This window comes from Oryx dammah, unplaced genomic scaffold (assembly GCF_014754425.2).
Source record: "Oryx dammah isolate SB20612 unplaced genomic scaffold, SCBI_Odam_1.1 HiC_scaffold_8, whole genome shotgun sequence".
Classification (NCBI taxonomy): domain Eukaryota; kingdom Metazoa; phylum Chordata; class Mammalia; order Artiodactyla; family Bovidae; genus Oryx; species Oryx dammah.
Genome location: NW_024070192.1, coordinates 19,548,861 through 19,572,591, shown reverse-complemented (window position 1 = coordinate 19,572,591; position 23,731 = coordinate 19,548,861). Strand labels below are relative to the sequence as shown.

Sequence of the window (23,731 nt, the reverse complement as noted above, 5' to 3'; positions counted from 1 at the left end):
GTAACACAACCACTGAGCCTGCACGCCCTAGAGCTTGTGCTGTGCAGAGAGAAGCCACTGCAATAAGAAGCCCACACACCACAGGGAAGAGTAGCACCTGCTTGCTGCAACTAGAGAAAACCCAACTAGAGTAGCAATGAAGAACCAGCAGTCAAAAAAGCTTTGTAGTAGGGTAAGGCAAGGGAGGGTTTAGAAGGAATTCCCCTCTCACAATGGGAGGCAGGGGTGGAACCCAGCCTTTGGGCTTCCTGCCAGCAGTTCATGAAGAAACTGCAAGGTCAATAATCTACCTGACCAAGCTAAGATTCCACCCAGACTCCACCTTAGGCCTGCAGAAGCAAGCCCCAGTGGAAGTTAATGAAAGCTGCTTGTTCATCCTTCCTTTACCTCTGGAGAAGGGAAAAGGCAGTAAAGTTGAGTGTAGTGTGGGGTTGAGGACAGAAGGGTGACCTTCCTCCCCACCCGCTCCCTGCCCCCAAGAGCTGGTTCAGTCTCCAAACAGCCCAGTGACCCACCACAATCTCTCCCTTAAATCAGGTGAAAAGATCTCATGGAAAAAAGTAATTCTAGTTAAACATTTACGGCTCCCTGGGGCAATATCACTGCTGGCAACTGCTGCCTGTGAAGTGCTTCAACATGAAGTGTCAGCCCCAACACTCTCATTGGACTTGGAGAGAAATGATTCCATTTATTATTTTCAACCTGACCCCATCTTTCCTACTTTAGGCTCCAACACTGCACAAAGCTGCCACCCCCACCCCCATAATAGCCCACCTCTTGTCCTCCACCCTCCAAACCAGCCCCCAGGGGAGTTTAAGAGGATTAAACCATGAAGTCAAAGCTTGGGAAAAACCAAGGTGGATACTTCAAACAAGGAAACAACTAGGAAAAGGGGTCAGTGGGCACACTGAATCAACATTAGGTGGGCATTGTTCCCTTGACAATGGCCAGATGCACAAAGCGGCTACTTGGACCCCTATCATGGTCCAAAGTTAGTAAGAAGGCCAGCAACGCAGGCTTCAATTTCTACAGGATCATGGAGCATCATCCATCATGTGAAGGGAATCCAGCAGGTTAGAGATGCACCATGCCCATCTGGATCAGTGTCCTGACGTCCTTTCCAGAGCTCGCGCTCGAGCAGCTTTGGCCTCATCTTCCAGCTCATCCAGGAAACGCTCCTGGGACACCGAGTAGAAGGTGTAACCATCTGGGGAGGTGGGTTCAGGAAACCACGTGGAATATGCGCATTCCCTTTTCTCAGATTTGCTCCACCACTTCACCTGCCCTCTGCTCCTCTGAGCCCTGACCCCCGACTCCGTTATCATTAATAAATTACATTAAAGAGCACCTTTAAAATGACAAGGTACACTTAAATTCTTGGCTCGGCGATAGAAGTAGCCAAGGTTTTCATAGCTCCGGTTCTTTCTACCACCCCCCGCACTGCCCTCCTAGACGCCTTTGCTGCCCTTCCCCTGCCCCCTTATGCGGTCTTCCCTAGTATGTAGTCCAGATGGATACAAATTGCTAATACCAGGGCCCCAATGCCCAGGCCAGTCACGATGTTCCGGGTCCGCCGTTGTGGCAGCGTCTTCTGCCACTGGGCGAGCTGCGCCTGACGCATGAATTGTAGTTGTGCAGGAGTCAGCTTCTCCCGAGTCGGGTCGATGCGCTGAGCCAGAGGGGCCTTTCCGCTTTGGGCATCGACCGGGTCTCCAGCTCCAGGTGCCGCCATGTTGCCGCTCTGCCCTTCGCCGTTCCCGGGGCGCGGGGCTTGCTGGGAATAGCGGTCCTCGGCCTCTGAAGGGAACCCTGGGAGCTGTAGTCCGCCTTTCTGTTCACAAAGAGTTCGGCTCGCGGCCCAAGGGAAAGGGCGGGGCAGGAGGGAATAGGCCGTGCTTTCCGATTGGCTGAGGGCCCGCGGCCGTTGGGGCGTGAAAAGGCTGTGGAAGGCTCGAGGCTGTGTTAGGAACTGGGTTTTCCTCAGACTTGAGGCGAGGACTAGCGCAGGGAAGGCGACGAAGAATCCAGGGGGTGGCAAAAGACTGAAGAGAAGTTGAAGGGGTCGGTTTATGAGCCGTCCGGGTGCCCAAATAGGGTTCTGAAGATGGACCGACCTGAGAGGCCAAGATTGTCCTCTCTCAGTGACTTTCGGTTTGGAGCTGTTGCCACAGAGACCATCGAAGACACTCTGCTCCACTTGGCCCAGCAGAATGAGCAAGCTGTGCAGGAGGCTGCGGGCCGGATGGGCAGCTTCAGGGAGACCCGGATCGTGGGTGGGGATGCAGGCCGGGGGGCTGGTCTTATGGGAGACCCGGGCACTTGTCTCTGAGGCACCGATCTTGAGATTCGTTATGCGTTATTCCTTCAAGTTTCGTTAGTACCTACTAATATGTCAGGCGTTGGCGGTACAGTGATGAGCCAGCCAGACTCACCAGCCCCCCACCTTTGATTTAACATGTATAGACTACTTACTCTCCTTGCCTTCTAGGATAGAAAGATGAAAAAGAGGTCTAGTCCCAACTTTTAAATCATGTATATAATCTTTGGATACTATTAGGACAAATCTGCAAATGACTAGGTACAAGTATGGTTAGATAAGTGTCATGCCACATAAAACAAGCTTTTATGGAGTCTGAGAGGAAAGATGGAGTGAGGTGGGAGTAGAATGAATTGAGGAGTCCTCCAAGCATCATGGTATTTAAGGTAGACCCTGAAGGATGACATTTTGGTTGGTGAAGGTGATGTTTCTTTTTTTTTCCGGCTGTGCTGGGCAGCTTGTGGGAGTTCCCCAATCAGGGATTGACCCCCAGGCCTCAATAGTGGAAGCGCCAAATCCTAACCACTAGACCATGGGAACTCCTAGGACCATGTTTCTAGTAAAATGGAATAACATGAGTCAAACAATGGAATAGGGACACTTTGAGTGAATGTGGGTACCATGTCATCCAGGTTGGCCAGAGCATGTGGAATAGTAGTTGAAATTCAGACCAGAAAGGTGGTTTGGAGACATTCCACGGGGAATTTTGAATGCCAAAGTGAGGAGTTTATATGTGACATAACAGGAAAACAAGAAGGCATTAAAGGTTTTTGTTTTTTTTTTTTCATATGGGAGTTCTATAACTGCAACCTTTGCCCTAGAAAAAATTATTTTGGCTGTGATGTAAAGGATGGATTGGAGTAGAGAGAGATAAGGGGTAGGTTGTCCAGTGGAGTCTTTGTCAGTCATTATATTTTAGGTAATAAGACAGAAGAAATGACAAGACAGGATAGATTGAAAACATTTCAGAAGTAAAATCTAGGGCTCTGCAATGGATGAATTTAAGAAGTGAAAAAGGGGAAGATGACTATGTCAAAGGGTTGAGCCTAGACATACAGTGCTGCCATTTAGAGAAACACACATACAGAAAAAGAAAAAACAAAAAGGAAACGTGACTTGTTTGGGAAATAAAATAGTTTTGGTGTGAGATCTACTGAGTTTCAGATGCCTTGTGGAACATCTGGAGGAAGGTTTCTGGCAGGTTGTTTAAAAATTTAAGTTGGAAGAGAGGTCAAGTAAAGATAAGGGTTTGGGAGTTATCTCCATAGTGATACTGCTGAAACTGGCAGAGGATGAGCTCTTAGAAGCGGAATCTAGTACAGTTTCTTGGGAGACATTTTGTGTTCAGGAAAGTGGAGAGGGAAGAAGAGTCATGAAGGAAATAAATGGAATGGTTGGGGAGATAGGAGCAGAACCAAGAGACCCTTGGAAGCAAAAGGAGAGTTTCATGAAGGATGATAGTCAGCAGTTTCAGATGCTTCAGAGATGTGAACAACAGGGATGAGGATTGCAAAAGGACCATGATATTTAACAATTAGGACGTATTTTCTGACCCCTGAGACAATCATTTCAGCAAATTGTAAAAAGTAGAAGCCAAATTGCAGAATATGAGGGACTGAGTGATTAAGTGGTAGCAGCAGGTATAAGCTAGGCTTTCCAGAGTTTTCACAGTGATAGAGGCTACAGAGATAGAGCCCTAGTTTAAGAGAATGGAAGGAGAGGGTCTTTTAGTTAATAGATTTGAGTATGTTTGCATAATAAGTACAGGAGATGGAGCCAGCAGCAGGAGAGAGGTGTAACCCTCATCCATTCCACCTAACCCACACTGTTTTCTTGGCAAGTTAAAATGGAAAATATTAATAGAAACAATTGCCCAGATATTAATAGTTAATAATTCAAATAAAAAATAAAACTATAAACACACCCCTCCCCATGAAAATAAAGAAATGAAATCTAGGCTCCAGCAAATAAAAGGACTGGCTAATGACACAATTATGAGTTCTAGGATACTTTGCTTAATTGCTTAAACTAATTATCCTCTTCATTGGACACTGTTAGCAGAGCTTTAGCCTCTGTCATGATGAGGTTTTGTACATATATCTATGTGTAACCTGTGTCAAGTCAGTTGTTAAACAGTTTTGTGCTAAATTTTATAACTTTTTTCCTTTAAGTTAGATTTTCTCTGAAGATATATGGAAATTTAACTATTTGTAATTCTTTGTTGATTAATGCTCACAGTTCCTAGTTCTGCAGGACCTTTGAGAGCTAACATTTATCCTTGTTTCCACCCTCTAATGATATTGCTAACTAAATAGAATTCTATCTGGGGCTGTTCTTTCAAAGAGAAACACAGGCAGCCTAAAATCTTGCCAAGGTATCTTACCCTTCCCACCTTCCCAATGACTTGCCCCCACCCAAGCTGGACCTTGTTCCCTGAATTAGGGGATGATTCTTCCAAACAAGCCACTTCACAGTAACAAACTTGCTCCTGGAGGAGGCTCAGCCACCAAAGATTTACCCAACAAACTGGTGGTGGAGAGGTGGTGTCCATCTGTAAGGTGAATTGTGTTTGTAAAGCAATGGGAGTTCTCCAGAGGGTGGTTACTAAACAAACAGTGTTATAAAGAATATCGAAGCTCCAGGAGGGACCTTTTTGTTCCTGTCAACATTCCACTGAAAACAGAATATAGGAGTTAGGGTTTTTATCCATCCAAGAATCTCTCTTGAAGCCGGAGGTTCCCAGCATGGCGTAAAGGCCAACTAGACCAGCTGGTTTGTTTGTGTGTAGCTGGCCAAGCCTTTCATCAGCTGAGACCCACAGGAAGGCTTAAGGGGCCCTGAGGGGGCTTAGTAAGCCTTTGTTTTTGCACTCAGTCAGCCTCCTTTTCATGCTTCTCATCTGCCTATTGGCAGCAAAGGGAACCAGGCTCCACTTGGATTGCTTCAGTCTCATCTTTCACACCTCCTGACCCTCTTCCCTGAGCCCCATCATGGCCTTTATACAACGCCAAGAGTTCCCAGAGTCGTTTTGGTTGCACCTTGTGAATCAGGCTCTTCTTTCCTGTTTTGGCAGAGTTTGTTTTTCTCCTGTCTGAACAATGGTGTCTGGAGAAATCCGTGAGCTACCAGGCTGTAGAAATCCTTGAAAGGTAAAGCCCTGAGCATAAGGCTTTTGTGAGGGGTAACTCTCAGGATGGCTAATGTACTCATATCTTAAAAAAAAAAAAACTAGTTGCTTCTTACTGTGAGGCCAGGTTTGTACCCTCTTTTACTTGCAAATGTAATTTTTTTAAAGTTCTGTATTTTTAAAAACATTTATTTTTGGCTATTCTGGAACTTTGTTGCTTTGTGCAGACTTTTTGTAGTTGCAGCAAGCTGGGGCTGCTCTTCGTCGTGGTGCAAGGACTTCTGACTGAGGTGGCTTCTCTTGTTGCGGGGCACAGACTCTAGGCCCATGGGCTTCAGTAGTTGCAGCTCATGGGCTAAGTTGCTTCAGGGCATGTAGAATCTTCCTGGATCAGGGATCGAACCTACATTCCCTGCATTGGCAGGTGGATTCTTATCCACTGTGCCACCAGGAAAGTCCGCAAATGTAAATTTTTTTAGCCAGCAATTGGATACTAGAGAGGATAAGATGTAGCATAGTTTGAAGCACAAACTCCATTTAGTCTCAGTGAGTGTGGATTGATTCCTCTCCTCTTTCCCTTCTTTACAGGTTTATGGTTAAGCAGGCAGAGAACATCTGCAGGCAAGCTACAATTCAGCTGAGAGGGAAGACAGAGCCTCAGCATTGGAGGGCTCTGAAAGAGCAGCTTTTCAACAAGTTTATCCTGCGTCTTGTGTCATGTGTTCAGCTGGCAAGCAAACTTTCCTTCCACTACCAAGTAAGGAGCTAGGGTGGCTCATGGGCACCTAAGTGTTAGAGAGAAACCAGCTCATCCAAAGATGGCTTTGAGAAACCCACTCCTAGGTCTAGGTGATACTACTCATGTGGAAATTCCAGAGTATAATCATGCTTCCTAAGCAGACCTCCTACACACACACACACACACACACACACACACACACAGTCATATAGACCTCCTACACACACACATGGTCACACAGACCTCCTACACACACACACAGTCACATAGACCTCCTACACACACACACACACAGTCACACAGTGCAGTTATTAACCTGAAGTTCTGTTCCCAAAGTATAATTGCTGGACAGATGCCATCATTCATACAGGTCACCTTTCCTCCCCTTGGACTCAAGGACAGTTTACATAAGGTGCCTGAATTGCTAACCTACCTAGTAGTATTAAAGGCAAAAAAACTATTGCATTTATAAAGGACAGAATGTTTCCATATCACTATGTGATGCTTGTATAATATAGTATCATTTATTCAACAAATATTTATTGTCTTCTATGGTGCCATAGCTACAAGAGTAAAAATATTGTCTTATGCTCTCAAGGAATTTATTATCTAATGGGAGAAGACACACAAACAAATGTGGGGAAGTGTTCTGATTAGTGTGAATACAGAGGGCTGTGAATGTACCTAAGCAGCCTTGGAGAGACAAGGAAGTGTATTTAGAGAAAATTACTTTTTTTTTTAAACAAACAACAGAACATTCAGTATATTCCACCTGTGTTAAGCACTATCTCCACTCCCATCTAGAGGTGTTTCTCAGTTCTGCCCCTCTTTGAGATTAATTTAAAAATTTTAATAATAATTATTTTCTGTTATTAACTTACAGTAATGCATTATTCTTTTAATTGTTATCCAGGAATGTTTCACTGCTTGTATGCTCTAGTTTCAGTTGAATACAAATGGTGAGCGCAGACATCTCTTAGGGAGAAAGCATTCAATTTCTCACCATTACAAATGATGTTAGCTGTAAGATTTTTGGTTTATCACTTTAACCAATAGTGACTTATTGAAGGGGAGGGTGGGGTGATGGGTGGATCCTAAGGGGAGAGGGGAAATAGGTAAGGAGAGCAGTTAAGGGAGGTGTGTGTGGGGAGGGGGCAGGCAGAGGGAGATGCAGACATGGGAAACATGTAGACACCATGAGAGCCTGTGGGTTTGGGAATGCAAGGAATTCTGTGTAAGTGTAGAGTATAAGGGGGAATTACCAAGAAGAAGCTGAGAAAAAGGCAAGGACTGGATTGTGAAGGGCTTTGTTTACTACCTCAAGATGTATGACCTCTATTCTGACAACCCGCTCTCCCTTTCACTATCTTTTGGTTTTGTTTGCTCAGATAATCAGCAACATTACAGTCCTGAATTTCCTCCGGACTCTAGGGTATCTTCACACTAAAGAAGAACTGCTGGAATCAGAGCTTGATGTTTTGAAGTCCCTGAACTTCCAAATCAATCTGCCTACTCCCCTGGCATATGTGGAGATGCTCCTGGAGGTTTTAGGTACTTAACTGTGTTGGGCATGCGAGTTGGAGTCTTCCATAAGAAGGCAGAACTTCCATAGAAGTTCCTAGGGGGACATCCCTGGTGGTCCAATGCTTAAGACTCACGCTTCCCCTGTGCAGGGGGCACAGGTTAGATCCCTGGTCAGGGAAGTAAGATCCTGCATGCCTCAGGGTGGCCCCCCCCACAAAAAAAAGATAAAAAAAGGAATGTGCTTAAGCGTTTGGGGGCAGTGGGCAGAACCTGTCAGTGAGGAACAGCAGTTTTCAGTAGTTTTCTCTAGTACTTGTCAGGGAAAGAAACACCAGTCTCCGCACCTGGATTCTATTTGGACTCATTAGCTACTCTCTTATTGTAAGATCAAAGAGTTGATTTTATAGAGGCATGAGATAAGAGGGGAACAAGCAAATAGGTTCCAATTATATATATATCTCGTAGATGAAGGTTTCTCTACTCCTCCCTTTGTCCTTTAAAATCAACCTCCAGCTAGAGGTTTCTTATAGTAGAACTTAGCAACCAGGAAGCACACTAGCAGCTCCACAGCATTGTTTCACATGACAACTGTGATTATGATCAGACACACACAATGCTCTTTACCATGCGCATACTCCATTTAGGATACAATGGCTGTTTGGTCCCAGCCACACAGCTGCATGCAACCTGCCTGATTCTACTTGACCTAGTCTATCTTCTGCATGAACCTGTATATGAAAGCCTGCTGAGGGCTTCAATTGAGAACTCCACACCCAGTCAGCTGCAAGGGTAAGACAACTCCTTTACTGTAGGCTCCTTCCAGAAACAGGGAGTCAGTAACATATCACAAGAACTTGGGAAATGGAATTTACCTAGCAAGGCACCTAGGCCACAGATAACCTGCACAGGTTACCTTGTTCTAATCTACATCCAATATGTTGTTTGGATGGATGACTGAGTCCAATCAGCAAAACCCTAGAGGCTTTTACTTTTAAATTTAAATAACTTCAAGTAATTAACATACTTTCATTCCTAATTCTTCTTTTATAGCTGCTTATAATTTCAGATTACTGAACTGCTTTTATAGTCACCTAGGAAAGAAAGCCAGTCACAGGGTTGCAACTTGGACAAAGTGTTTGATTACTGTAAAATCAGGCTGGTAGAAAGCCTCACAGTTACATTTGGTAGGGAGGCAGATGGAACAACTAAAGTTCCATAAACCATTCAGCCGGAAGGCTCATGTCTTTATCTCAGTTGAGTTGGGGGAAGTTGGAAGAGGGAATCAATTTAGCTATTACTTGACCATTTCTTTCCATGTATAAAATTTCCTATGATCAACATAAACAACTCAGAGTTGAAGTCCTGTAGCCCTAGGATTTAGAAGATCCAGAGTCACTCTAGCTCCAAAATTAATGTGGTTTTAATCACTCAGGGAAAAGTTTGTTTCAGTGAAGGAAGACTTCATGCTGTTGGCAGTGGGAATCATTGCAGCAAGTGCTTTCGTCCAAAACCATGAGTGCTGGAGCCAGGTATGCACCACTGAGCAGGAGCAGCATGGTCAGAATTCATTTAATAGAAAGCATTCTCCCATTAGTTAAGGGAAAACAGACAAGCTATAAAAGGTAACTGCCAAGACCGAGGATTAGGATGAATAAGCAGGACTTGGGAGAGAAAACTAGGATAGGACTGAAAAATGTTCTCCACTTTCCCCCTTGTGAAACTGGAAATGGAGGCTCAATTTCAGCTTGTTCGTTTCCCATTATGATAATCCACTACCATGTTAAAGTCCATTAAGTGTCTCCTCCCAAACAGAAAATGTCAAGACTCAAATATCCCTCTCATATTTCACAAAACTTTTCTCAGCAGAGGGAAATGTCTAGCAGAAACTTTCCATGCTAACACTATCAGGGCAAAGGTATCCTAGCGTAATGTGGCCACTGGCAAACACGGGGATCTGGATTCTCTGTGTAAGTTCAGAGAAATGAAAAAAATTTACATTTGGCTTGAGAGAAAAGCCCCAGCAATGTGTCTGTTTGTGCACTAACATGTGTTTATGTAGTAATAAGAAATCTGTCTCTATTTCTGAAGGTCATGGGGCATTTGCAGAGCATCACTGGCATTGCCTTGGAGAGCATTGCTGAGTTCTCTTATGCAATCCTAACTCACAGTGTGGGAGCCAGCACTCCAGGTCAACAGCAGCCTGTTCCTCCCCACCTGGTGGCCCGACCTCCAAGGGCTGCGCTTCCTCCAACACATGAGGCAGGCGGAATCTGCCAAATATAAACAGCCTTCTGTCACTGCACCCATCCCTCCCTTTGTTTACTTTCATACTCAGGGTACAGAAGTTCCAAGCATCTTCTGAGTTGTCTTTTGTAATCCAACTTCACACTTATTTTTCTACATCAGAGAAAGAATTAAGATGAATAACCATGTCCCTTTTGTCATATCACGCTGAAAATGTCAAAGAGCTGGGAGAAGATAGAGGATCAGTGAAATTAGTTTATTTTTGTTTAACAAGATATTTATGGCTTTTCTTTATTCATTTTATTAAGACAGAACCTCAGACATGGAAATTAGTATTAACCAGGGGCTCAAATACTAAGACCATATGGGTGACCGTGACTGAACATCAAGGATGTTGACTTTATTTCCCCTTAAAATTAGTTTAACATCTCTGTTCTGTTACAGAGAGCTACACAAATAGGGCTTTCTCTACAGCTGTCTATTTTTCCATTAGAGTCTTTTTAAAAAACTAACACCCACCTCTACACATATTTCAACAGACTTTCCACATACCTGCACTTGAACTCAATTCTCCCAGAATACAAAGTACTCTATTTTAGTTAAAGAAAAACCCAACAGTGCACCTCTGGGCAGTTATCAGACTGCAGTTGATCTTTTATTACAAATAATTAAATCTCTCCACCAAGGTCTCAAACAGTATCAAACACCATTTCATATCTCTTAACACAGAGCAGAGCAGGCATTCAGTACTAGAACCAAGTAAGAAGTGTTAAATTTCAAGCTTCTGATCACATCACACGGTGACCAAAGCTTGTGTCATTTTCTCATGTTATCCAACTGTGCATCTCACACTTCTTGTCCTCTCAGTGGAGACAAAAGCTTCTAGTTCATGTTCTAAGCACAGGAAGTCGAGAGAGACAAACTCCAGTGAAAACACATCAATCTCAATTCAACTCAGTTAAAAAAAAAAAGCAAACTTAAATTATTTGTTTCGAGGGGACAAAGGAAAAGGAAGGCATGGGGTTAAGAGTCAAAACTGTGACAAAGACCAGATGCTATACATGGCATGTTGTAGTTCTGGAAACTATCTGTTATATGATATTTTAAAATAAAGTGGCTTTTGTAGATTTTTTTCTTTTTTGGTATTGTAAACATATGCTGTTTAATAGTACCCGAATTTAACACTTTCTTTTTCTGCAAACAAAACAAAATTGAAAGCCTTTAAGGCAAACAAAGCAAAAAAGAAAAGTCATTTGTTATAAAACTGTGAAGATACCCAAGCAAGACCCCACTTAAGATTCGTTAGCATGAACTTGAGAGCTTTTGTCCACTGTTCCTCCGAGTTAAACTGAGTTTTGATGGAATAGGAGCCACCACTGCCTCCTGTGTCTTCAATTTTGCCTTTCTCCACATCCATCCTGCAGGTGAACACAGCAGAACTCATTAGTAACTGAGATCCAAGTTAAGTCAGTTCAGGCAAATGGGCAGTGACTTGATCATGGGACCATTCACGTCATTTTATCTATTAAAGAACTCTTGGCGAGCAACGGTAGTGTATTTTGGATTTGCTTGAAAGCCCAAAATCAAGAAGGCTGTCACAAGAGCCTCATTGTCATTGCGGAGTACAGGGACAGGACACACACCCAAAGGGATGAGAAGCCTGGAGCAGAGGGTAAGCGAGGGCGGCAGCACTCTGCACTGTTTTCCTAGGCATCCCTCCCTTGTTGGGAGGGGAGGCAGGCAGAAGAAAAGAAATGCTTTGTTTTGCGGTGATGGAAGCAGCTCAGCCTTACTCTCTTAAGTAAGGTGCCCATCTATCTCTGGGCTCCTACAAAATTTGATCAAAGGAAGCATTCCTGTATCTTTCCAAGGGCATAAGGAAAAACCTCCCTGAAACTGGAGAGCAGGCTTGAGCTTTGCACCAAGAAAATCCCCCACACCATCGAAGTCAACATTTTCTCCAGGGATCAGGTGGTCACACTGTCTTGCTTACAGTGTTGGATCCATCCTGCCCATTAGTGTCATGGGATTTTACTCCCGTTTTCAGCTTTCCCACCATGTGTACTAGTTTTGCTTCCATTCTTACTGTCCCTTCCATTCTGCTCACTTTGGTCCTACTTTAGGTTCATTAGCACTGGGGAATACTGACCTGTAAGGAAGGCAAAAACGTGTCTCGCCTTTCTCAACTTCTTCTTTGAACTGCTGCACACAGTCCAGGAAAGCCACCATTGCATGGTCAAACTTGTTGTCCCAGAAAAACCGCAGCCCCCCTGAACAGTACAATGGCAGCTCCTGCCCGAGAAGAGAGAATTGGCTGTACATGTGGCCCAAACACTGGCTACAATAGGCTGCTCCCAATCCAATCCATCTCTCTGACTGGTTCTGTCTGGATTCCACTGGCAATAGTAACCTTGGGCAAATACCATGCACCCAGAACTATTTCACCATCACTGAAATGTATTAAACATCTACTGCAAGATGATGCCTTTCTCATCCTGGCACACACTTTCTCCTTGGATCCGCCCATATCCCTTCTCAACAAACTGTAAAAGTATAATTTTCTCAACAGACCCCAAGGAGCTAATCCTGAACTAGACAAGCCACTGAACAAGACACTGGCTCATCATAAGATATCTCAGTCTAAGAAATGAAATTATGCTATTGTCAAAAGTAAACTATTTTGTTAGGAGGTACAAGAATTCTGTACTATAGGTGAAAAATGGAACTTCCTAGAGTACCTTAGATTTGTCTGTCAGAGACTCCAGATATGAATGGTTTCCATAGGGAACAAGTCGATACCTAAAATGGAGATGAAGACAGAGATGAATACAGGACTCTACCTAAAGTGATTACTAGGGTGTTATAACCCAGTGATTTTTGGTTTTCAGCTACCCAAAGAAAGTGAAAGTATTAGTCACTCAGTTGTGTCCAACTCTTTGCGACTCCATGGACTGGGACCCAACAGGCTCTTCTGTCCCTGGGATTCTCCAGGCCAAGAATATTGGAGTGGGCTGCCACTTCCTTCTCCAGGGGATCTTCCTGACCCAGGGACTGAACTTGGGTCTCCTGCATTGCAGGCAGATTCTTTACTGTCTGAGCCACCAGGGAAGCCCAAGCTACCCAAGGACCTCTTTTATTATTTCCACTTCTGTCTCACCTCCCCATGGGGGCTCCATGTTTAAAAAGTTTTGTTTGGGATTTCCCTGGTGGTCCAGTGGCTAAGACTCCAGGCTCCCAATGCAGGGGGACCGGGTTGGATCCCTGGTCAAGGAACTAAATCCCACAGGCTGCAATTAAGACCTGGTGCAGTCAAATAAATAAATAAACACAAATAAGTATTTTAAAAAAGAAAAAACTATAATTATCTGAGGGTCTTTTATGGATGAATGTACGTTCTGGTTTAGATTTAGAAACAGAAATCTGGAGATTTTTTCGGTTCTGGAGACAGGAAGTCGGGGACCACTGCTATGGTCATGCAGTTCATGGACTGCTCAATCAGTGGAAAAGGCCTGTGGTGAGGAGAAAACCAGAAGCACACAGTCTCCATAGACAGGGAGCCAAGGGCTCTTGCATAGTCGACAGAAGTTAACAGGTGGGATACACAGATTACATCAAAGACACACCACACTCAAGAGAGGACCACCTTTTTTACCTCTGAAATTTCAGACCCATCTTATTGGCCAGGGCGTGGAGCAGCAACACTGTCTGGCCCCAAGCAGCATTAATCTCATTCCATTCCACAGGAACACTGGGCAGCCGACCCAGTCTGAAGTTATTGATTGTACCAAACTGTCCACTATGCCTACAGAAGAAGGGCAGGGAAAAATACAGAGAACTTAAAACTTGCCAAATTCTGATATTTTCTGTTCTCACCTAAAACCTGGCATAAATCTCTCTCGTTATCTTCATATTATATATCCAAGCTCTACTACCTGGTACTTTAAATACATGCCTAAAGCGTGAGTCATCATCTTTCTCCCTGCTGCTCAGACATCAAAGTAGCAACCTGGGTGTCATCCCTGAATGCTCTCTCTCAGCTTCCTTTTCCCCAAAACCACCAAGCTCTGCTGGTTCTATCTCCTAAACCTCTTGAATCTGTCCACTTCTCTTCAGACTCAATACCATGGCTCTCTTTTTAAGTGTTTAGAATCCTCCTGACAAATTTCCTAACCAACAACCTTGCCCTCTTCCCCCAAGTCATTTCTCACACTGCAGGTAAAGCCATCATTTACAAATACAACTGTACTTATGTCACTTTCCTGCCCAAAGCACTTCAGTGGCTCCCGCTGCCTTTTGGATAAAGTCCAAATCCCTTAACGAGGCTTATAAGATCCTTAAGGAATTGGTAGTGCTCCAGTTTCATACCCTGTCCTTCTCTGCTTTATACTCCATCTCTGGTCACAATAAGCTCCTTTCAGTCCAGAAGGTTCAGTGGGAGATTACCACTTCCACTTTCCTCTGCCTCTTTGCACAGGATGTTCTCTCTGCCGAGAACAGCCCTCCTCCTCTGCAGACTTAGACTCCATGTCTCAGCTTAAACATCCACTTCCACTGGTGGAAACGTTCATGCAGCCTCCTCAAATCAGGTGAAGTGCCCTTATGTGTTCCCACAGCACCCTGGGCTCACCAGGACCACGCTGAGGTGCAAGTGCCTGTTACCCAGCCATCTCCCCCTCCCCAACAGACTGCAGCAACCAGGAGGCAGAATGAATACTGCTTGCTGCTGCCTACCCAGTGCTGAGCACAGTGTCCACCACACAGCAGATGCTCAACAGATACCAGCTGAAATGGATAAAATGTCAAATAAATGAGTAAACAAATGACCCCAGGAGAGGGGGATGAGAAATCAGCACCAAGCAGAGGCTCAGATTTTCCTGTGGCTGGAGGGCTCCGATCTTTCCCTCTCCTTGGAAGAATGGAAGTCACCAAGCTCTAGAATCTCAATCCCCTGATTGTGGCTCTCCCAACTCAAGAAATGGAAGAAGCCTAGATGGGGTGAAAATGACATGGACTCCTATTTCATGGGAGGTGGGCACCCTGGCTTAGTGGTCAACAGCTAACATTCAGATATTCAGTGCTTCCCAGATGCGCCTCACCCTCCAGCCCTCCTTACCAAATGTGGAAGGTTGCATTAAAGACGTTGGTTTTCTTCAGCTTGTCCAGCTGCGTCTGGGCATAACGCATCTGGTTCTCTACACTCTTCAGCTCATCATCCAGTTCTAGCTGCTGTCTTTTAAATTCACTGTATTCCCTTTGATACCTGTGAATAGATACGGTGGTCATTAAAGGCTGTTCGTTTGGGGGCTAAAATTTCTCTCCCATCGCTCCTCTCAAAGACTTCTAGTGATTATGGCCACTTCTAGTCGCGGCACCTTGTACATTTGGCATAGATCTCACTCAAAGGAGCATAGTTGCCCTAGATGTTCTGCCTGGGAGCGACAGAATGTCCCAAATTCCAGCTGCTCATATGCAAAAAAGAGGAGGCAGACAGGATGCTCCCAAACCAGGACCAGATACTTCTTGGACTTCTGGTCTTTTCCAGAAACAAGGTGAGTTAGTCAACGGTGGTTTCTAACCTGAAATGGTCTGATTGTCTATCACTTCACTTCTACACGCCTATTGTCCTTTAAATGGTTAGTGTACATCATTTCTAATGGAACTTGTTACACTACCCCATGAAAAATTTAACTTTTCCTCAGTCCTCCACTCCCCCACCTTCAGTCTCCTCCACTAGACAGAGGGTTCTCTCAGGTCAAGAATACCAATGAAGGACTTCCCTAGAGGTCCAGTGGCTAAGACTCCGAGCTCCCAATGCAGAGGGCCCAGGTTCAATCCCTGGTCAGGGAACTAGATCCCACATACCACAACAAAGATCAAGGATCCCATGAGCTGCAACTAAGACCTAGCGCAGCCAAATAAATTAATATTTTTTAAAAAGAGCACCAGTGAAATTTTTGAGCTGGAAGAGAATACATATAGGCCAACACACTTATCTTTCCTGAGGAGGATGCGGGATTCAGTGCCTGACTCATCCAAATGTTCCCTACAGGACAGAGCTGTCATTAGAGGCCTGGTTCTCAGCTCTCCAAAAGCACTGGACAAAACCAATGCTTTTGTCACTTAATCATGCTGACTCTTCCTACATAAGCCTCCCAACCAACATCGAGAAACAGGGCCTGGAAATGCAGGGCCTAGAGCAGACATGCTGCTGAATGTCGACTGCTGTTTACAAACTAATCAGACACATTCGGCTGTGAGCCGTTTCCTCTCCTGGAGCCTTGAGGCAGGAAGATGCAAGAACAGGGTGATCACTCACTGAGCTTCCTCCTGATCCAACCTCTCAGCCTCAGCCTGGACCTTCTCGAGATTTTCTGCCACTATCTTCCGGTTCTTTTCCACATCTTCCAGCTCTTGGATCAGCTTCTCCTCCTCTAATGCCAGCTCCTTTAGCTCTAACCCAAGCTGTTCGCTGTCATCTTCATTCATTTGCTCTAAGATCTCCAAACAGTGTCTGCCAAGAACACAGGCAGGGAATGCTTATGGGAGGGAACCTGTTATTCCATTTCCCTGCATGAAGCACAGCTCTTGGGTGAGGGCTGTACAGCCCCAGAGCAGTGAGTACCCCAAGACTCAGAGCCCTGTTCCTAGGACCAGGCTCTGGAGGCACTTACTTGTAGTTCTGACATTCATTTTCAGTGACGTTGAGCTGAGTGTCCAGCTGGTCTAAGAGAGTGTCTGTGCATTCCTCACACAGGGGGTGATCCACATCTGTCTGGCCTGACATGATGTCAAAAAGGTCCCCAGTGACCTGGAAGAAGAGGAGAGTCAGGGTAGGGCCCACCTCATGTCACCTGCCTTGAGACCCCCCTACCAGCCAGCCCACTGCAAGACACTGGCATGAGGCAGACTTGCCTTTAGTCTTCGGCTGAGGTTCTCCATGGTGCCGCCATCGGATGCCTCCCCAATCAGAGTGAAGCTGTTGGCACTTTCTGTGGACATCATCCTGCAGACAGCCCCCCGCCCACGGGCCACATGAGGGAGCAGAGAGGCCTCCTCCACCTATATGCAGTGCTGGTGGCAGAGACTCTCAAGCACCAGCTGAGGGGCCTCAAGGCGCATACCCACTCCTTGCCCGACTGACCTCCCAAGAATACCTCTCTCCCAAGGGAAGGCCATGCTGGTCTTCCACAGGGGCACTCAGCACGAAGTGCTGGATGGACTGGAGGACTAAGGAGGGAGAGGGGGCATCAAAAACAGCTATGTGTGTGTCTATAGTAGAAAAGGAAGGATAATCAGGAGAGACCATTTCTTACATGCATCAATAACTAAGAACCTGAACATCTAACATTTGTTATCTTAAAACTTTTCAAGAGCTCATCTCTTCCATTAGTTAATCACACTCTCAACTTCTCAATTCTTCATCATGAGAGCTACTGTTCCTTCCCACTGTGTGAATGGCTACAGGAAAAAATACTAGAAGGTGATGGGCCAGGTGTAAGGGACAGTGTCTTTTCTAGAAGAGTGAAAGGCTAGGTGATGATTCATCTCCATCGCAATTCTGGGTTCAATTAAAATTCTACTGGCCTTTGGCAAGGAACAGGGGGCTGAGGAGTAGTAGGCACCTGGCTGGGGGGATGAATCTGCGAGAGACACCATCCTGGCGAGTTTCAATAAATGGCTCCTGGGAAGGAAATAAGAAGTCATCAGAATTCTAGCAGCTTTTGAGGTGGAGTCTATTTTCCCAATGGCCTCAGAACTATTTGGCTTTACCCACGATTGATAAACACAAGACTTGAGAAACAAGAGACTTAAGAAATGCGTGTTTTCTAGCCAATCCTTGGATATATGCATTAAGAAAAGACCCCTGGTACAAATAAACTCCAAGTCCCATTTGATTTTTTTTGTGGGAAACAGCATTTCCTAACTATGTTATACTATGTTATAGTTACATTTTCTCAACACTTACCAGTCAGGGTAGGGGAGAAAATGCCCTTCAGGGGTCCCCAACCTTTTTGGCACCAGGGACCAGTTTCATGGAAGACAATTTTTCCAGGGCAGGGGGAGGGGTAGTTTAAACGCATTATATTTATTGTGCACTTTATTTTTACTGTTTTTACATCAGTTCCACCTCAGATGATCAGGCATTAGATCCTGGAGGCTGGAGACTCCTGCCCTAAATCATGGCACAAGGGAGAAGCCAGAGCAGATTGCAATGAAGTCTGCCATGGCATAAAACAAAATAGAATTTGTTTTCCATACTCTGATATAATTTGTATGTGACCAAAGTCTTATCTTTGACAATGAAAATCACTACTCAATACAGTTCAAAAAAAATGACATGTTCTCAGACACTGGTAACCCTTTCTACCTAGTGTAACCACACAGTTCTATCTCTAAACCTACTTTTAAGACCAGAGAGGAGTGGATATTACTAATGAACTAAGGCAACAGGTATGAACCAGGTTAAGACTTGGACACACAGGTCATCATCCCACCTCCCACCTAAAATAGCTTATAATTCCACTCCAAATAAAGCAGAGTCTCTCTTCACATTTTTGAATGGATGCCTCATTCAGCAACCTTGTGACCGCAGGTGAACTTCTGTGTCTTCAGTGATCCACAGTGGCCTAATTATGCAGAATGTCTCTTGTTAACCAGAGATTCCACATATTCGGGGGCTCTAGGAGCACCAGGGACCCTGCAGAAACCCAATTTGCATTCCAGTGTTTTCATACCTCTCCTGAGTTAGCCTCTTCCTCCTGGGTCTCTCCTGGTTTCAGCTGGGCTGTGGCAAGTAATGGAGCTAAGAGCAAGGGAAACATTGAATCTTTCAGAAAGTCTTCTCAGAGCAGGAGCATTTATGAAAGGATAAGAATCAAAATATCCTCCACCTTTTTCTCAGAGTATAATTTACAAAGAAAAGGATCTGTTTTCTTCTTCTTACACCCATTAAATCAGATTAAGGAATTATTAAAGTTTTTCCAGTATAATGGTATGATTAGGTCTTTAAAGAGACATCTTACCTCTCAAAAAATACTTAATAAAATATTAATGGTGTTTATATGTTTGGGATTTGCTTCAGAGTCATTTGGGGCTGTAGGTAAAACATGGTTAAATGTGCGTGTATAATCATTGAAGCTTGGTGATGAGTATACAGAGGTTCATTATAAACTTGGATGTTTTTCATAACAAAAGTTAACATTCTCTTTCCCCCAGAATAAGTGGGAAGGCACATGAAAGGAAGATGAAACTTCCTTTTCTGGAACTAAGATCCAGGAAGATGAAAGCTCTCTACATAGCAATGGAGATCTAAGTTACATGAGTGTATACATTTGTCAAAAACATACAGCTAAGAGTAATTTACTGGCCAGTCCAGTGGTGAGGACTCCACACTCTCACTGCCGAGGGCCCAGGTTCAATCCCTGGTTGGGGAACCAGGATCCCACATCCCACAAGCTGTGCATCATGGGCCCCCCAAAAAGCTAAATATCCAATATATGCTGCTGCTGCTAAGTCGCTTCAGTCGTGTCCAACTCTGTGCGACCCCACAGACGGCAGCCCACCAGGCTCCCCCATCCCTGGGATTCTCCAGGCAAGAACACTGGAGTGGGTTGCCATTTCCTTCTCCAATGCATGAAAGTGAAAAGTGAAAGTGAAGTCACTCAGTCATGTTGGGCTCTTAGTGACCCCATGGACTGCAGCCCACCAGGCTCCTCCGTCCATGGGATTTTCCAAGCGAGAGTACTGGAGTGGGGTGCCACTGCCTTCTCCAAAGTAATATATAAATCTTGACAATTAGGGACCTCCCTGGGGATCCAGTAGTTAAGACTCTTGAGTTTCCACTGCAGGGGGCAGAGATTCCATCCGTGGCTGGGGATCTAAGATCCCACATGCCATAGGGTGCAGGCCAAAAAAAAAATCTTGACAATTAAAAATTGTCAATGTATGAAAATTTACCTTTAAAAAAAAAGAGGTAAAGAGCAAAATACCTGAGTGAATATGGGAGGTGAATGTAGGTATAGAGGAAACAAGAATGGTTGAATGTAGCTAATTGTTGAAGCTGAATGATGGACACAAGGGAGTTCACTATGCTATTCTCTTGATTGTATGTTTGAAATTTTCCATATTAAAAATTTCCCATATTAAACAGTTAATTCCCCTCAGAAAAGAGAAATCAGGTATTGGTAATAATTGGTAATATTTGCTGAGTACTTTTCCCTGGCATATTCTTAAGTATTCATGGTCTCTGTCATATTTGACTTTTACAAGTACCTTGAGGTTGTTTTACATTTTACAGATAAAGGAAATAAAAAAATTTGGGCTTAGAAACTAAAAATTGGGTGAAGTAACTTGCAAAAAGTCATTCTGCTAGTAAATGATAGCCAGAATTTAAATTCAAGCAGAGTGACTCTAGGTCCATGAGCTTATTTTAACTGTTTATTCAGTCTTTTCCTTTTTCCTAGCTTCATCTCACTTCTTGAGAATTTGGGACTCTATTCCTCTATTTTCCTCTACTTATCGGCTATTGGCTTCTGGGTAAATCATTTAACCTGACTGAGCTTCAATTCCTCATGGATGAAATGATAAATTTTTACTACTCCTACGCATAGGGGAGTAAAACTGAACTACTCCATAGAGGTTAAAAGTAACGCATGTAATGCACTTGGTATATGGCAAGTCCCCCACAATTGCCGTTTATTTTTATATACACATAATCCTTTACTTTGAAACAGCGGGAGCAGAAAACTAAGGACTTTTCCTTGTTATAGAAAGCTCTCAGAAGCACATAGTGTCAGAACTCTTTTATGTTCTCGATAAGAAAACAAGGAACCAGAGAGATGAAGCAACTTCCGAGGCTCACAAGGTTTGTTTGTGGCAGGCTATGAATAGTCCTTAAGACCTTCATCTCCAAAGCTGCCCACTTTGAACGATCTTGATCACCCTCTTTCCAAGGGCCTCGCTGACCTGTGAGCTCCTGGATGGTGACACGGTCCAGGATCTTGAAGCTCGTGTCCAGTTTCAGAGGCTGGCTGCAGCGCTGACACACGAAGCTCACCTGCATGGTGCTGCTGGATGTCTTAGACCCCTCCATCCCTGCGGCGGTGGAAAGGAGACGACGTTAGGAAGAATAGGCGCCCTTGAACCCCGGGTTCGGAGCTACCACCTGACTTGCTGTTGTGGTGAAGGGGTAAAAAATCCCCGCCTGCACCTTTCCCTGTAGGAACGGTAGGATACCAGGCGGACCTGCTTCCGGGGCTGACCCGGCAAAGGCAGTTTACAGCCCAAAGTCAGGGAGGGTCTGCAATAGGGGCCGTCGGGGTTCCCAGGTCCCCTTCGAAAGCAGCCGTTCAGCCCCCAACGCTTTTCACCTCGGGACCCGGAGCCCGCCACCCTGATCCGGTCTACCGCGGGGGTACCGCGGCTTCGGGTCTGTCTGCCAGCGGGACTTCCAAGACTGCCATCGCCCAGCCTTCAGCTACTTCCCGGTCCGCCGGGGGAGGACTTCCGCCGGGACCGGACTTGACGTCACGATGACTGCCGCGCCTCAGAGCGTCAGTCATGGTCGACCCGCTTCCGCCTGGCTGCGACCTCTAGAGGCTGAGCTGGGAAAGGCGGCAGGCGTCGGCCTGGGGGCTGGTGTTGCGAGCGGAAGTGGCCCGACCGAGTTGGGAGCGAGTCGCGAAAGAGCCCGATACAACTTAGCGAATAAACAAACAACTCCTGGACACGCCACCATTTTCTAACTCAGTGACTTTTCTTCAGATTTGTCACTTTTTAGCGGAGCCACTTTCGTTATTCACTGCGGTATCAATTTTTAAAATTTCTCATTGGGAGAACTGGGCGTTTTTTTTGAACCGCTGACAAAGAGGTAGACACTTGGAAGGGCAAGTGAGGGGGTAAACCTTATTGTGTTTCATTGTATATTTTAAAGTTTCAGTTATGATAAGGGGAAGTCCAACACTTTAGATATTGGAATATAAAGTTATAAAACTAAAACATTTTTGTGTTGGTGCAGGAGTATCCATGGAAGAGAATAAAGTTAAAAAATAGACCATGTATGGGGGGCGGGGTGGATTTAGTGGGTGATAAAGCTAGTGTTTAAAATTAGTGGAGAAGTGATCTACTTAATAAGTGACGAGTGGGACCAAAGAGCCATGTAAATGGTAGTGAGCTCAATCTTCTACTCACTGTTTACACCAAAAGAAGTTCCAAGTTAGTCACAAATTTAAGCGTCAAAAATACGATTGGGAATTCCCTGGCAGTCCAGTCCTTAGCACTACAAGCTTTCATTGGTGAGGGCCCCGGGTCAGTCCCTGATAGAGAAACTAAAAATCCCACAAGCCGTGTGGCAAAAAAACAAAACAATGGTTAAAGGTATGAAAGCACGAGTGAATATTTTTTATAATCTTAGAGAAGGGCTGTCTAAGCATGACATGAAAATCAGAAGTAAAAAGGAAAATATTGACTTTTACTCCTTAAAAATTAAAACTTTCTGGATTTCCCTGTCCTTTCACTGGCGAAGACTCTGCACTCTCAATGCAGGGGGCATGGGTTTGCTCCCTGGTTGGGAAAGATTCTGCATGTTGGTGTGCTGTGGCCAAGAATAAAAATGAAATTAAAACTGTGGGGGTACTCTTTCTACCCCCTTCTGATGTCTATGTCAGAAGCTTTCTCTATCTCCTTCATACTTTAATAAAACTTTATTACACAAAAGCTCTGAGTGATCAAGCCTCGTCTCTGGCCCCAGATTGAATTCTTCTCCGGAGGCCAGGATCCTGGTGTCTTTGCGTGATTCAGCAACAACCTTTCATCTTGTGGGCTCATCTGGGATTCTTCAGGACAGGTAAGGATGCTTGGAGCTCTAGTTCTTTGTTCTCCTAGCGAACACGTTTTCTGCTGTACTTTACTAATTCTATTTGTTGGAGAGTATATAACTCCATTGCTAACACTAGCAAGCATCTTTCTACCCCCTTCTGATGTCTATGTCAGAAGCTTTCTCTATCTCCTTTATACTTTAATAAAACTTTATTACGCACATACACACACCAAAAAACAACAACAACAACAACTTTGTGAACTATCAAAGTGTAAAAAAGAATTGTGAAAAGAAAATGTGGAAAATAGTTGTGTCTCAAAAGAAAGAAGGTAAATTTCTTTGATATACAGAACTCTTCAATCAATAAAAATACCCATGGGCTAGTAATGAAATGGGCAAATAATATGAAAAAGCTCACAGAAAAACAAACGGTTGATTTAAAAAAATTAAAAGATATTTCATTTTACTAGTAATAGTGGAAATAAAACTGAAGTCAGGCAGCTTTCCTCATTTAAGAGATTGGTAACGTCATGTATTGATGAGCATATGGGGAACTCTATGTATAAACTAGTACAGTCTTTTTGGAGGACAATTTGGGAATGTATTTCAAAAATTTAAATGTTCATATTCTTTGATTCATAAAATTTCTTTCTAGGAATTTTCCTAATAGATAATACAAGTGATCAAATACAGATGTACAGTAAAGTTCACGGCTAAATTTCCTTCAGTAATAGGGATTGTTTAGATAAATTAGGGTATTATTCATTCAGAATACTGTGCGTGCTCAGTAGCGCCATTGTGTCTGACTCTTTGCAGCCCCATGCAACCATTAAAAAGAATGGAATAACTTGCTTTTTCCTTGGTTCCTTTGGCTACTTTGAGAGTGGTCTGAAGAAGGGCAAGAGTAGAAGCAGGGAGACCAGCTGGGAGGTTTTGCATGAATTGAGGCAAGAGATGATTCTC

At 44.3% G+C, this 23,731-nt stretch overlaps 3 protein-coding genes across 3 annotated transcripts; 1 reads left to right on the top strand and 2 right to left on the bottom strand.

The window, feature by feature from the left end:
- Window positions 1–662: 662 nt before the first annotated feature.
- Window positions 663–3,470, bottom strand: LOC120867139 (cytochrome c oxidase assembly factor 3 homolog, mitochondrial). Its single transcript, XM_040245366.1, has 2 exons — window positions 1,519–3,470; window positions 663–1,207 (listed from the first exon to the last, which is right to left on the bottom strand). The coding sequence occupies exons 1-2, from the start codon at window positions 1,730–1,732 to the stop codon at window positions 1,101–1,103; spliced, it is 321 nt and encodes a 106-aa protein (XP_040101300.1). The 5' UTR covers window positions 1,733–3,470; the 3' UTR covers window positions 663–1,100.
- Window positions 2,017–10,922, top strand: CNTD1 (cyclin N-terminal domain containing 1). Its single transcript, XM_040245371.1, has 7 exons — window positions 2,017–2,273; window positions 5,391–5,466; window positions 6,033–6,201; window positions 7,572–7,734; window positions 8,352–8,496; window positions 9,140–9,236; window positions 9,796–10,922. The coding sequence occupies exons 1-7, from the start codon at window positions 2,105–2,107 to the stop codon at window positions 9,988–9,990; spliced, it is 1,014 nt and encodes a 337-aa protein (XP_040101305.1). The 5' UTR covers window positions 2,017–2,104; the 3' UTR covers window positions 9,991–10,922.
- Window positions 10,194–21,463, bottom strand: BECN1 (beclin 1). Its single transcript, XM_040245310.1, has 12 exons — window positions 21,321–21,463; window positions 20,917–21,045; window positions 18,687–18,754; window positions 17,574–17,632; window positions 16,864–16,954; window positions 16,623–16,759; window positions 16,268–16,462; window positions 15,065–15,211; window positions 13,604–13,753; window positions 12,690–12,750; window positions 12,101–12,243; window positions 10,194–11,369 (listed from the first exon to the last, which is right to left on the bottom strand). Exons 2-12 carry the CDS (start codon window positions 21,041–21,043, stop codon window positions 11,201–11,203), a joined length of 1,347 nt encoding a protein of 448 aa, XP_040101244.1. The 5' UTR covers window positions 21,044–21,045; window positions 21,321–21,463; the 3' UTR covers window positions 10,194–11,200.
- Between the last annotated feature and the right edge of the window lie 2,268 nt (window positions 21,464–23,731).